This window comes from Mycteria americana, chromosome Z (assembly GCF_035582795.1).
Source record: "Mycteria americana isolate JAX WOST 10 ecotype Jacksonville Zoo and Gardens chromosome Z, USCA_MyAme_1.0, whole genome shotgun sequence".
Taxonomy (NCBI): domain Eukaryota; kingdom Metazoa; phylum Chordata; class Aves; order Ciconiiformes; family Ciconiidae; genus Mycteria; species Mycteria americana.
Window position 1 is genome coordinate 69,028,976 of NC_134396.1, and position 14,772 is coordinate 69,043,747.

The 14,772-nt window shown below is 43.4% G+C and overlaps 1 protein-coding gene across 1 annotated transcript in view; it reads left to right on the forward strand.

Annotated features, from left to right (window-relative positions):
* The first annotated feature begins 233 nt into the window (after positions 1 to 233).
* UGCG (UDP-glucose ceramide glucosyltransferase) overlaps positions 234 to 14,772 on the forward strand; it is a 32,544-nt gene continuing 18,005 nt past the window's right edge. The window contains exon 1 of the mRNA XM_075527098.1: positions 234 to 451. Within this exon, the coding sequence (XP_075383213.1) occupies positions 354 to 451 (98 nt within the window). The 5' untranslated portion in view covers positions 234 to 353. The remainder of the gene's footprint in view (positions 452 to 14,772) is intronic.

Here is a 14,772-nt window from a genome sequence, read left to right on the forward strand (position 1 = left end):
CCGCCGCCACCGCCAGCCCCGTGACTCCTGCCCCGCCCCTCCGGAGCCAGCCGCCGGCGGGGGCGGGCGGGGCCTGCGCCTGTCAGAAAGGCGGGGGCGGGCGGCGCCAGGCCGGAGGCAGGCTGGGCTGTTCGGTCGTCAGTGCGCGAGTGGCTGGCGGCACGGAGGCCGCCGGGCCCGTGGAGCAGCAGCAGCAGGCAGCTCGAGAGCCCGCCCGCAGCAGTAGCAGCAGCAGCAGCCGCCGCCCCCCGCCCCCCCGCCTCCGCACGCCGCCAGGCCTCCGAGCCACCCTCCCTCGCTTCGCTTCGCTTCGCTCCGCTGCCGGCTCCTGTTCGGGCCGCCGCGCCCCGGGGATGGCGGTACTGGCCCTGGCCCTGGAGGGACTCGCCATTTTCGGGCTCATCCTCTTCGTCGTGCTCTGGCTCATGCACTTCATGTCCATCATCTACACGTAAGCGCGGGACGGGGATGGCGCCGGCGTTGTTCCCTCACCCCCCCTCCGCCCCACCCACCCGCCATCGCGCCGAGAGCGGCCCCGCCGCTGAGGAGCCGGCCAGCGGGCCTCGTCCCCCGCCACTGCACCGCCTGCCCCGCGGGCTGGCGGCGCCTCTACCCCCTTTCCCCCCGGGTGTCAGGCACGGGGAGCCTCCCGCCTGCTTTCCCCTGCGTGGGGCCGGAGGGGCACACCTGCGGGCCGGCGTGTTGGCAGCGCCCGCCGCCTGTGTCCTGCGGCCCCCGGCGTGAGGCCCGGCGCGCATCCTGGTGGGGGGGGGGTCCGCTGCTGTGAGGGCATAGCTGGTACCCTGCCATCGGTCTTCGGGTAAAACCCGTTCTCTGTAGGTTTCTGCCGGCTGCTTTTGCACCGTGATCTTTAATCCTTTGCCTTTAGCACTGCTAGGGAAGGCTTGGATTTTGTTGTTTGCTGGTACACCTGTAAAGTGAGGCTTTTCCGCTGATGGTGGGAGACCAACGTGCACAGCAGTTATAAAATGTGTGCCTTTTGGTTGTGCAACGCATGTACAGCAGAACATCCAAAGTAGTGCAGTATCCTGGGCTGACCAGACAGGATTTTAGCCATAAGTATGCTTTTTTTTTTTTGGAGAAACAATGGCAGTACTCGTAAAAAGAAGTATATATAGTGGTCCAGACCCTTCTTGGATGATTCTAAGGAAAAATGCTTTAAGAGTTTGTGAGGAGTGTTTGCATTTTGGTGGCTGATAAAGCGGATTCCTGCTTGAGCTTGGCAGAGGAATTGTCTGTGGGTACGTGGGGAAAGAGTAAGAACGCACCTCTCTTTTTGTAGAAGAACATGTTTTTACTCTCTTAAATAAAAGGTCACTGTTGCATCACTATAGGGATTAGAAAATACCTGAATTTCTGTTTGCTTTGCTTGTGCTTATCTGTTCTCCTTTCTTGCTATTTCACGTGCATCTGATAGGTATCTGTGATAAACCCTAGCCCTTGTTGAAGGCAAAGCTCCTCTTGAATTCATGGATGCTAGAGATTTGCTTCTGCTGCCCTTGGTCATGGTTGCCTTGTTCTTTTTTATGTGAAATCACTTATAAGCTCTAATCATTTTTCTGTACTGTAGTTCAGTTGCCTTTAGGTCTTATGTTTACTCAGATAATTAACTTCTTTCTTGAAAACTAGCTGTATGGGTTGTCTTGGGCACAAATGGCAGGATTTCAGTACTGGAGAGCTGCAAGGGTACCTGGTAGGGGAAGACACCATGAACTACTGTGGACACAGCTGATTCTGGACAGCTTTGAAGCTGATGAAAACAGCCCATTGCATGCTAAGACCTCAGCCTATCAGATGAGTGTGTGTACTTCTGCTCATAAATCTTTAAGAAAGAGTGGCAGCTGCAAGGGTCAGGAAACACAAATGGAGATATGGGGGAAGACATGTGAGAGGATAAACAGGAGGAAAAAGGATGAAATACACTAAGAGACATGAGAGGAGAGAACAGAGGAGAACTGAGGAAGGGGATGTTGCCGGGCAGTCCATGCCCCAGGAGCTACACCCCCAAAGGGACTGCCTCCTGTGGAGGCTGCACACTGGAGCAGGGACACTCCTGAATGGACCGTGGGCTGCAGATAAGCCATGCCAGAGCAAGTATACATACCCGTGAAGGGACTGCGACCTGCGGGCAACCCATGCTGGGGTGAGGACACTGTGAGGGACTGCAGCTTGTGGGTGACCCACCCCTGAGGAGACTGCAGCCCATGGCAGACCTGTACTGGGGCAGAGACTCTGCCAAAGGGACTGCAACCTGTAGGTAAGTCACTCCAGAGCAGGCACACCTGCTGGAGCAGAGTAACGGTTAAGAAGCAACCAGCAGTGGAAGAAAATGAGTAAGAAGCAAGGCGTGGCAGAAAAACCATTATGCACTGACCCTTGCCTTCTGTGTTGCCTCGCTGAAGGGCTTTGGAGGGACTGAGCGTAAGGAGCAGTGAAAATGAGAGCAGTTCAGACAGAAAGATGGGGAGGAAAGGTCTCTGACTGAAGCTGAGCCTGGGGAAGGAGGGCAAAAGGTGCTTCCCTAAAAGTCTGGTTGGTTGTCTTTTTTTTTTTTTTCTCAATACCCAAATCAGTAATTGTCTGTTAATTGGCAATAATTTAAAGTAAGTAGAATTCCCTGAGTTGAGAGTGTTTTGCCTGTGACAGTAATTGGTGGGGAATGCAGGTAGCAGCTGGACCTGGTGTGGCCTGGAGCTGGGGTATTTGCAGTGGTGTGAAACTTGGAAGGAGTTGTGGTTTTTGTTATTAGGAATTTGTGTTGCAAGTGTATGTATTGTGTATGGGGAGTTAATGCAGACAATGTGTTAACAGGTGGAAGACTTGCCAGCTGCAAAGGGGATGGGTAAGAATTGAGGTGGTTTTGTCCCAACCTCTGAGACCCCTGGAGAAAAGTGTGCTTTCAGTAGGGCTCTTGAGATACCATCTCAGCAGGTCCAGAGCCAGGAGCTGACTGTCTTTGTCAGAGTAATGGGCTGGTAGTAACAGGGTTATTTAGTGTTCAGTGTGAAAAGGCCTCCCTTGGAGGTGAGCAGCTGGTAGCACTGAAGTGACCAAATAGCAAGCTGTGCTGGGTTGGCACGCTGTTGTGGAGGAGCTGCCCCAGTTACAGTGATTTGGCAGATCTGTGGAAACAGGACCACTGCTCCCCATAGTGTGACCATGCAGCTGTCCTTTGCTTGTAGCGAAATTAAAGAAATACTGGACACCTACAGCAGCCATCCCAGGGAGATGTCCTTGCAGTAGCTGTGGTGGTGCTGGGAAACTGGAGCTGGTGGGATATAGCTGATGGCTGGAAAAAGCACTGCTCTAGAGAGTTTGGAGCCTGTGCTACTTCTAAGCACTGCACTGTGCAAGGGAGGAGGGCTGTGGGGTTGTCTGGTGGAATGATATGTGGAAGAAAGGCCTGGTCCTGCAAGCAAGATACCCCTGTGAAGGAAATTAGCAGAAGGAGGTATCAGCTGTGTTTGCTTTGGCTGCTGGGGATGGGACCCCAGATAGATGGTGATTGTTAATGCCATGGCCTGAAAACTCTGGTGGCTGGACACTGTTACTGGTGCCTGTCATCTCATAGACTGTTTTGTCCTGGACAGCAGGCAGAGCACACTACACCCTTTCCTAGACCACTGAGGTATGAAGGAGTCTTCACTTACAGATGGAAACTCCTTTTGATGTCAGTAGGAGGATGTGGTATTAGAATAGAATTATGTGATACTTGTCATATACTGAAAACTACTTACACTGTACCTGTTACAGGAAGTGAAGAAGAAAGATTAAATTAATTAGTCTTCCTGTCTTCTCTTTATGGGCAGTATTGTTGGTTTAACATTTTTTAAAGTCATTGGGGTAGGGGCTGTTTGTCCTCGATCTGCACTGCATCTGGCAGTGCTGAACTGGTGAGTTGGAAGGGCTGATCTGTACCCCTGGAGTACTAAAATAATGTTGAAACATGTCAGCAAAGCTGTTATGGCCTAGGCACTCCTCCTCCTGTGGTTTCCCATCGACACTTTAGATGTTTGATTTAGCAAAATACTTCAAACATATGTGAATTGAGTATATAAATGGGATTATTCAAGAAAGTAAGCTTTTTTTGTCTTGAAGTGCTGTCAGCAGTTGTGCAGGTTAAGGTCATGACAGCACTTCAGCTGTGTTGGTTTGTGCTGTAATTGCTTTAAAAGATGTAGGTTTTGGGCATCTAAGGTACTGTACAAGGTTTCAGTTGAGGAAGAATGTCTGTTCTTCCATACTGCATTTGCGAAATCTGGTTCTTGCCACCTCCTTCCCCTACTGCCCTTCCCCACTTCGAACGGTTTTGATTTATAAATAAATGTAGTAGGATGGGTTGATTTCATATTCCTTTAAAATAAACAGGTGGGCTGAAGCAATGAAATGCAAATAGCCACACTGTTAAGTCAAAAGGCCAATCTTCATAAATTGTCTAATGTATATCATTATGAAATGGGTCTTGGTTTGGTGCTTTCTCAGTAATACTGAGTCAGTGAAGTAAAAGCAATAAACATGGACCAAATAGCAGGTGTTTATAGCTAGTAATTGGATAAAGTGCAGTTTGCAAATATTACTCTGCATAGTAAGGCTGTGATATTTGACCTGAGTTGCTATCCTTTATACCCAACTCAGAACCTTGACTAAGACCCTTCCTTGCTTGTATATAGGCTCTTCAGTTGGAGTTGAGCTGCCAACTGATCCAGTAGGAAGAGTTCAGTGTTGGAGATTATCTGATATACTGACTCTGAAACAATCTGAAGTTGTGTAGTTGTATCGACAACTAAAATGAACTTTGAGAATGAAAATCAAATGTATAGCTATATCTGAAATGGAAGACTGTGTGTATGATGTGCTAATGAGGGAAAAATTTATAGTAGTTGCTGTGTTACTCAGGAAACTGAGGAGTAAATTTCGATATTTTAGCAGTCTGTTGAAATAGTTATTTAATTCTTACTAACTTCCATTCTAAGGACATGCAAAGAGTGGAACAGAAGTCACAAAAGTCTTATGAAATCAGGGAAAAAGTTAAAAAAAAAAAAACCAACAAAACAAAACCAACAAAACCACCCCCCCCACCCCACCCCCCCAAAAAAAAAACCAAACCACAATTAAAGCTGTTTTCTTGGGGTTTATGGCACTCTAACACATCTTGTAATTCTCAATCACTGGCTAGCAAGATTTGTGGCAGTGGATTTGCTGTTTTAACTGTATTACAAAATAGATGGTTCTAGTTTAATAATGATAGGAACTTTCTGAACATGGTGTGCCTCCTCTTAAAATAAAGCTGGCAAGCAAAGCCTCCAGAACCTAGAAAATGCCGTATTTAAGCATAATCAATCTGATCTCTGTTTCCCTACTATGTCTTCAGACTTTAGTTTAAAAATGAATGAAAGGTTTTATATTTTTTCCCTGAATAACTCTCTCACTTTTCGTTGTTGATGATTATTTTAACTTGAACACCAAGTAGAGGTGTGTACTGTAAATTTATTCTGGGACTGAGGAGAGGCAATAGAATGGCTTTTAAGGAAGTCGAATTCAATCTTTGACTTGCACTCAACATTGCCTCTGCCACAGAGTTCCTAGAAAATGTTTGGTAAATCTCTTAAGCTGTTTATAATCTTGCTGCTCTGTTTGCCTGGTCCCTGCTTTATTTGCCTGGTCCATAAAATTGGACTCATGGAGTCATGTTCTGGTTTTGAGTCTCCATTTTTCTTATAACAGTTGTCAGTGGCAATTCTAATTGTAGCATTTAATGTAAATCGCTTTCTTTCTTGAAGGCATCCACAGTCAGTTGATACTGAGGTTGTTTATTGTCTTGGTTCCCAGGTATGAGTGGGAAGGGTAGTGCATGTCACTTAATTGATAAACATATTGCTGGTTTTAGCTTTTTAAAATAATTTAATTGTCTATAAGTTACAGTAGTCAATGAAGAAATAATGAATTCTATATTCATGTGGCATTTGGATGTAATTGGGCCCATTGTGCCTTGTCTGCTGAGTGAAACCCAAGACTTTCAGAAACATATAAATGTAATAAAACACCTGAATGTAAATAAAAGTAATTAACAGCCTTAGTGTAATGCGTATGCACCCAAGGAGGAAATTCAGTTTGCACAGATGCATAAAACTCAAGTTTCCTGAAGTACTTCTGCAATGTTGAAGAGCTTTGTAAACATGGCTTCCAAACCTAAAGAAAAAATCCCATATAGCCTATATTTGACTTCTGTTTATGTGAAGTAATTTTGATCTTTTGATTAATAAACTATTACCGTATAGTAATTGTGACCTTTCATTCTTGAGAAAATAACAATTCTATTTCCCTTGGCCCTATTTGGTTGTCTTGTCACCCTGTTTTTCTCTTTGTCCCTCTCTTGCTGCTCAGTCCATGACTTGTGTCCAGGCTTACCCTGCTCTGTTCTCTGACCTCTCTGCTTGTCTTTTGTCATCTCCTTTTGACCTTTTTGCTTTTTGGTGGGGCTGTCTCTTCCTTTGGGCTGTCTTGTATTTTCCACTGTCAGTGTCTGGCAATAGATTGGCTAAAGTAGCTATTAAAAGCAGTAGTAGTTATTCACTTTGCCATCATAAGGTTGCATTTTTTTGGTTTGTGGAAGTGTTTCAGAGGCAGTCTTGTCACAGATAGGAGCCAGGAGGGGATGTAGTGTAGAGCTAATTTAAAAGGTGATCTTTAGAGAGCTTGCCTGTTACTATCAAGTGTTATAAGTGTTATATTAAGTAATATAGTAACACTTATAGTAACACTTATATAGTAATATAAGTGTTATATTTGGCGTAAGTGAACTAATGTTTTGATAGACTTTGGAGGTAATGCAAATACTTGTTTCTGAGATTAGAGGTACCCTTCCCTCTTGTTGATAATCAAACTGAAATAGAAAACTAAGAAGTGTGATTGTACTGGAGCTTCTTGAGGAAGTGACTGGAAGATGTCTAGCACGTGCAGAATGCTGCGTCTATTCTTGGGTTTGTCTTCATTCCTTAGTTCAATCTTTATTGAACTTGAACCACTTATGCAGAAATTTTCCATGCAGGTTGCCTACCTCAGGGTAAATAGTTTTTCCAGTTATGTAGCTGATGACAAGCTTGATGTAAAATGTTGGTAACTTTAACAATAGATTGTGGTCTGTGATCTTGTATATGTGGAACAGGGAATGGAGCAAGTTCATGGTCTGTATTGTCAATCTCTTTCTGCAAAAATTCTTAGAGGGTTAAAAGCAAGCAAAAAAGGACTTGGATATTTGACCACAAACTGGGACACTGGAGAAGCATGAAAAGTTTGAAAGGTATCTAAAGCTTCTGTTTGATCTTGCATAACATTTTCATCTTCCTGCTCTTTCTCTCAGTAACCCTTTCTCCAATAATCTGTGCACTGAAGACGGACCCTACTTTATGCAAAAACCCCAAGGTACTTGCTGCGAGTGTTACATCTGTACAACTTGATGGGTTGCTTTTACTCAGCAAGTGAATGACAGCATTGTAGCAGAGGCAAATCTGAAGGATAGCAATGCAAAGTTACGAAGTCAAGTACAGTTACTGGGGAGGAACACAGGGAAATGACAGGGTATGGGAACACACAAGTGGCTGAGACTTTTCTCTAACAACTTACAGGCAGAGGTGAGAGTCAGTTTTTCAGAACTGTGAAGGAAATTGGAGTGCTTCAGGCTGGAATGCCTGTGGAAGGTTCAGTTCCAATCCCCTGCTCAAAGCTGGACCAAATTTCAGCAGTTTGCTGTATGCACAGTGCATAGATAGGATAATGATAGCTTGTGATAGAAGATGGAAACCGCTGAAGGGATGCTAAGTTTGAGATGCACAAAAATCATCAGGCATCAGTGCTGGGGCCAATAGTGTTTGGCATCTTCATTAATGACCTGAAGGATGGGATGTATCGGCAAGTTTGCTGACGGTACAGAACTGGGAGGAGTGGCTGATATACCAGGTGGGTGTGCGGCCAACCCGAGGGACCCGGACAGGCTGGAGAAATGGTCTGACAGGAACCTCATGAAGCTCAACCAAGGCAAATGCCAAGTCCTGCACCTGCAGGAATAACACCATGCATCAGCACAGGCTGGGGGCTGACTGGCTAGAAAACAGCTTGGCAGAAAAGGACATGGGGGTGCTGGTGGATGCCAATTTGACTACGAACAGCATTGTGCCTGTGGCGGCAAAGAAAGCCAACAGCATCCTGGACTGCATTGCTGGCAGGTTGAGAGAGGTGGTCCTTCCTCTCTACGCAGCACCAGTAAGGCTATGTTGGGGGCACAGTGCACATTTTTGGACTCCCCAGTATGACAGACATGGATATACTGCAGCAAGTATAGGGCTTATATGGAGTAAGCTTAGGGCTACGGAGATGACGATGGGACTGCAGCCCTGTACAAGGAGGGGCTGAGAACTGGGACTATTCAGCCTGGAGAAGGCTTGGGGGGATCTCATCAATGTGTGTAAATACCTGATGTTTTTGGAGGGTGGAGAAGTGTGAGGAAGATGGGGCAAGACTCTTCTCAGTGGTGCCCAGTGACAGGATGAGAGGCAACAAGTACAAATTAAAATGAAAGACTTTCATTTTAAACAAAAGAAGACTTTCATGGTCGAACACTGGAACAGATGCTCCAGAGGGGTTGTGGATGCTCCATCCTTAGAGACAGGAAAGGCTGACTGGATGATCCTGAGCAACCTACTCTAGTTAGCCCCACTTTGAGCCAGAGAGTTGGAGTAGCTGATCTCAGAGGTGCCTTCCAAACTCTGTTCTGTGGTTTTGTGAAAGATGACACCCAGGCTGCTGCCCGGACTATAACGGAGTGATCGACTGAGAAGGAGGTTGTGTGGAGGATGCAAGTTGTGTATGTTGCTTATTTAAACAAGTTGAAATTTACCTGACACTGTGTAGTCACAAGACTTAAATTTGGGTAATCCTTAGGGGAAGACAGAACTGGAGAAAGCAGGAGTTAATTTTTAAGTTATTTATACCAAGATTGTGGTTGAATGAGTTTCTGTATTACAAGATTAATAATTAGGGAAAACAAAACAGTGCAGAAACAGAAATCTGAGAGTGATGATAATGTGGGAGAAACCCCATAATTTTGGAGACAGTTAGGGAAGGCCAATTTTTTAATAGTGTGAATCAGGAGGATAAGATACAGACTATAAACTTTGGGGTGACAGTATGGTAGTAGCAGCTCTGAACATGAATAGTTTAACAGAATGCAAAGAACCAAAGCCTAGATTAAAGACTGCCTAGGGTAGATTTAAAGGAGAAGAATTGTGGCAGACTGTATGGTATGCTTGTGTTGAGAGGAGGTAAGATGGTGCAATAGATGTGACAAGTGCGCTTTAAAAACAAACCATGTCTGAGTGATTTGCATGGAAGGGGAAGATAGAACACTGCAAGATTTAGAATATGTAAGATGGAAATTAAATGGGTTGGGTTACTGGAGCAAGTGGAGCTCTTGGAGGGCAAAAAAGCACCCAGCCTTGTATGTCAGCTGGATTGGAAGAAGCTGAGCACTGGAATGAGGAAGAATATAACCTTTTTGTCAGCTTTTGTCAGAATATGAAGATTTCAAAGAAGTTTGAAGACGTTGAGGCTTTACAGGAACCATGTTTCCATAACGGCATAACTTTTGGTTAAGGTGGGTGAGTAGAGTGGTAGATGATAAGTGACTTTAAAAATTAATTTGTGAAGTTTCTGTTAGAACTGCTCTGTGGCATGCTAAATATGTAACTAGTTTTACTGGTTTACTAGAGCACCCTTCAGTATTTGTGTCCATCACTCCCTGGGGAATTGCATAATGCCAAATAGTGGTGTCAGAGTTCATTGGGATTTTTACCTGTTATTTTAACTGAAATGAGGTTCTGTGGTTTTTACACACTTAATATTGGTTCTGCATTTTACTGAAGACTATGGTTTAAAATAAATTACTTTATTGTGAGAAATGTTTTGCTATAGATCAAAAAAGCTTTTAATTTTGCTAATTGCAAGGTGAATAGTTTTGCATTTTCTTAAGTGTTGTGGTTTAACCCCAGCCAGCAACTAAGCCCCACAGAGCTGCTTGCTTGCTTTCCCCCGGTGGAATGGGGGAGAGAATCAGAAGAGTAAAAGCGAGAAAACTTGTGGGTTGAGATACAGACAGCTTAATAGGTAAAGCAAAAGCTGCACGTGCAAGCAAAGCAAGGAATTCATTCACTCCTTCCTGTGGGCAGGCAGGTGTTCAGCCATCTCCAGGAAAGCAGGGCTCCATCACGCATAATGGGTACTTGGGAAGACAAACGCCATCACTCCAAACGTCTCCCTCTTCCTTCTTCTTCCCCCAGCTTTATATGCTGAGCATGATGCCATATGGTATGGAATAGCCCTTTGGTCAGTTGGGGTCAGCTGTCCCAGCCGTGTCCCCTCCCAGCTTCTTGTGCACCCCCAGCCTCCTCGCGGGTGGGGTGGGGTGAGGAGCAGAAAAGGCCTTGACTCTGTGTAAGCACTGCTCAGCAGTAACGAAAACATCAGTGTGTTATCAATGCTGTTTCCAGCACAAATCCAAAACATAGCCCCATACTAGCTACTATGAAGAAAACTAACTCTATCCCAGCCAAAACCAGCACATAGATATGTTGCTTTTAATAATAGTAGATGAGAACGTAGGCTAGACTATATCTTCTTGTAATTTGCCTGGGCAAATTCATACCTTGAGTCAGATTATTGAAGTTGTAGCATGCCTAAAGGAAGTCTTACACTGTGTGTTGGACAAGTAAGGTAAAAACATGTTTACAAGTGTAGACAAAGACAGAAAGCCAAAGTGAAGCATTGTACGAAGTAAGTGAAAGATTAGGACTATCTTGGCACTGCTAATTGTAACTTTTTGCTTTGGAATTGTTGTATTTCTTAAAGCAATTTTTGAATACTTGATAGGTGCTTCCAGTGGACCAATCTTTTTTCATTAAAACAACGGGGTAACTAATAACATATCTTCATTGCCAGTTTATGCTGGTAGTTGGTTTGGTCTGTTTTAGACCACTTCAATTATTTGCCCTCTCTTTAGAAACACCTCTTTGTAGACCAAAGACTGTTTTGTTTTGTTTTTTTCCCTTGGTAGGGCTCATCTCAGCTTTGTCAGCAGTACAGTCCATGAGGAGGAATCTGTAAATGAAGTTAAACATTCATTTTTATGTTGTTTGCAAGTGTCCTATTTTTATTAAGTGCTTGTGTTGAGGTCTTGGTTCAATACGCCTGTATAGTAATGACTTCCCAGGTGACCGTTGCTTTGGTTTGATAATGGGTAGTGAACTACACTTCATTGTGAAGCAGAAAAAATATTTCTCTAGTCATACGCACACCTTGTTACACATAGAATAATCAAGCTGCTGAAATTTGGATTTTGATCAATGGACTGAGCTGTTATTGAGGAGATACCTTAAGCGCTTTCTACTGATACACTTTTTTAGCTTAAATCAACATGTGTTTTTCTTGCAAGCCTTGCTAAAGTAAGATTCTGTGTTAAAAAGAGGTAGAAGACTTTCATACTCATGTCCTTCATGAGAACATATGTTTTGAACTGTTGAATGTTAATAGTAAGAATAGCAACTAGAAAGTGAGAAATTCTTCCTGCCTTCATGCTCACAGATCTCTATGGTGGGCTAGGGGGGAGTAGACAGGATTTTCAGGCTTCAGGCACCTGGGGGTTTTTTTGCTGCTTTTTCCCCTGCCTGCTATACTGACTGTGCGGTATGAAGCGGTGCAGGGATGTACCTGTTAACCTTTTGAAATACTAATCAGATGTTTCAAAATTAAAATACTCCACACTTTCTTTTAAGCATTTTTAAGGGAGGTGATATATATGTTTCATAACAGCATTTCCAAGCAGATTGTCTTATGCAGATTGTGTAGTGGGGAGGGAGGTAAATGTTTTTTGAGGGTCTATGAACCAAGTGTTGTGTTGTGGTTTTTTTGTTTTTACATAGAGAAGACAGGTGAAATTTACCAAGTTAGTTTTTCTGGTTGTATCTGTTGGAAACATAAAACAAATAGCTCTTCTGAAATGCTGTCAAATATGGTGTTGAGTGTAGAAGTGTTACTTTAACTTAACATTTTTCTTTGGAAGGTTTTTATAATTGCTTTCTTCAGTTTCTGATGTTCCTTGTAGGAGACTTATTCAAGCTCTCCAAGGCATTTGCAGCACAAGGGCAGTGACGCTGTCCTGCTGACAATTGTGTAGTCCAGACAAGATCTACAGGTTCTTTTATTACTGTAACTGGGGGTAATAGGGCCTGGGACTGTGTGTTCAAACTTGTGTGAATTGCTGTTTGAGTAAGGTTTCTGCTTTAGTGGTATGCTGTTTGGTACTCTGGAAACACTTGCAGCTGAGTTAATTAAATAAAAAATGGCCTGTCATCCACTGAAAATAAAGAAAAAAATATTGGCATGGTATCTGCTTTATGATTTGTTAATGTAGTTTCTGTTTAGTCGTTAACACAATTCTGTTATTGGCAGTTGACTGCTCTGGAAGCTTTCAGGGAGAAGAAACTGGAAAATCTTGATGGGTGTTAGGGGTCTTTGGCAGTAAGGAGCAACCTAGGGTCTGTAGGAAGCACATTATCTAATGTTTAGCAAATGATGTCATTTAAACTTGTGCCTTATGAAATTAATAGGGCTGAGCTATTTTAATCCTATAGATTTGCAAAATAAAAGTCAGAAAAACAGATTGAATAGTCTTCACAGTACAAATGTTCTAAAGCTTTGTGTTTTAAAAGATCCCATACTTAACATTGAGGGGTTGATCCTGTACTAAAAGCTCTCTGCTCTGATTGGTTTATCTGGCCCAGAGTTACTGCCATCCACTGGAGATGCTTTCATAAATAAAACACAAATCATGCTGGATGTAGTTCTCTGAAGTTGTGTAACATTTATTGCAAGGAGTCTGTATCAAAAAGCATTTCTATTTCTATGCCTCAGTGGCTCTTGATTTGATGCTCAAAGGGATAATCCAAATCCCCTCCTACCCCTACACCTTTCTAAACATTTCTGCCGTTCTAATCTGCCTTTAGTGAGCATGTGGCTATGTGGTGACTCAGATAAGCAAGCTAGTGCTTTCTGTGGGATAGTGCTCTGTTTGATCAGCAGGCTGATCCAATTTATCTTGTGGTGCTGACTGCTTTATAGCCACCAGTAGGCTGAGGGTGTGGGAAAGCAGAAACAGGGAAAGAATTGCTATTTTGATGGCAGCCTGCAGATAGACTACAAGGAAAAGCTGTGTGTTCATTTTAATGCTTAGTATGATCCAGTAATGGCTGTGTTGTAGACAAGTTACTGTGTTTTTTGTCAAGCATGTTTCATTTCAGCTTGCTGAACTGTAAACTAGGATTCGGACAGTAAAAGGGTTCCCATTACTTCAGGTTTAACTACAATCTATTGTATGGGAGCCTGTTTGTTTCTCTTTTATCGTGCAGGTGTGGGGGCAGAGAGGGAAGTAGGAGAGGGATTTCTAGATTAAAAAGGGAGTGTTTACTGGTTTTCAGTTGAGGTCTGTAGTGTTTACTCTTTCTTCTTCCTGAAAGATAAGTTTTTCCTACTTGAAACTCCAAAATATGTTTGAAAAGTCTAAACTCCCTCCTCTTCCTCCTGCCTTTTAAAAAAAGTCTGTATCACATTATAGATTGCATCTACTGAATGTGACTTTTGTGATAACATTTAGAAGATGTGTCTTAAAGAATTTCAGCTGTGTATGAAGATTTCAAGTTCAAAACGTCAAATAGTACTAGATAGGATTTCTAGTGTTCCTCATGGTATGGTTTTATTTGTCTTTATTACTAGCCACTGAGCGAACTACTACTTCCCAAAATTGGAAGAGCAAATTGTTTGCTTTTCAGAAGGCAAATGTTCTCAAAAAATTACAGTGTTCACAATCTAGGTTCTTTCTCACTGGATTCCATCTCAGGGCCTTTAATACAACTTTTTTTTTTTGGTGGAAGAGCTTTGACTTGCTATTTTGGAGCTTGTTTTAAGGTGTTTTTTTTTTTCTTTTTAAATCATTCCCCTTCCTCTCCACTACCCGTTGTGACTTCAGTGCATTACATTCTAAGGTCCTTTTCTGTTTTTTGTCTGTGGGGTATGTATAGTACAGGAGAAAGTATGCATTGAAAGTGAATGAAATGTTTGGTCTGCCTTCTACCCTCAGCTGGCATCTGATGAAGCACTAACCAATTGCAGCATGCTTTTCAACATAAACTTCTAGTATGCAAACAGTAGGATTACATTTTTTTGTTTTCAGTTTTTTTGCAGGCGTGCACAAACCTATGACTTTCTCTGCTGGCAGACAGCCACAAGAAGTCTGTACTACAAAGTGGGCACCTGAATCTTACCCACTATTTCCTTCTTTCAGACTTGTCTACTTGCTTCTATCTCTGAGCATTTTATCAAGGCCAAGTGACATGTTGATTGTTTTTAATTGCAATTGCTGTCATACTAAAAGTGACATTAGGGTTTCCTCTTAAGTCCTTTCCACTTGTCCTCCAGCTGTGTGTTTCTGCTCCTCCCTGTTGTTGGATCTGACACTTGTGTAACTGTTAGGTCAGTGGGTGGGTGGATTGACTACTTGCCATGTGTCCATACAGCTGTTGAATCGGATGTAAGCAAGGGGCAAGAGTGGAGGATGGGGAAGACTGCCTACCTGAACACGCTGGTGGGATGGGTTGACCCCAGCCAGCAGCCAAGCAAAGGTGTCCTGAACTGGCACCAGCACATGTC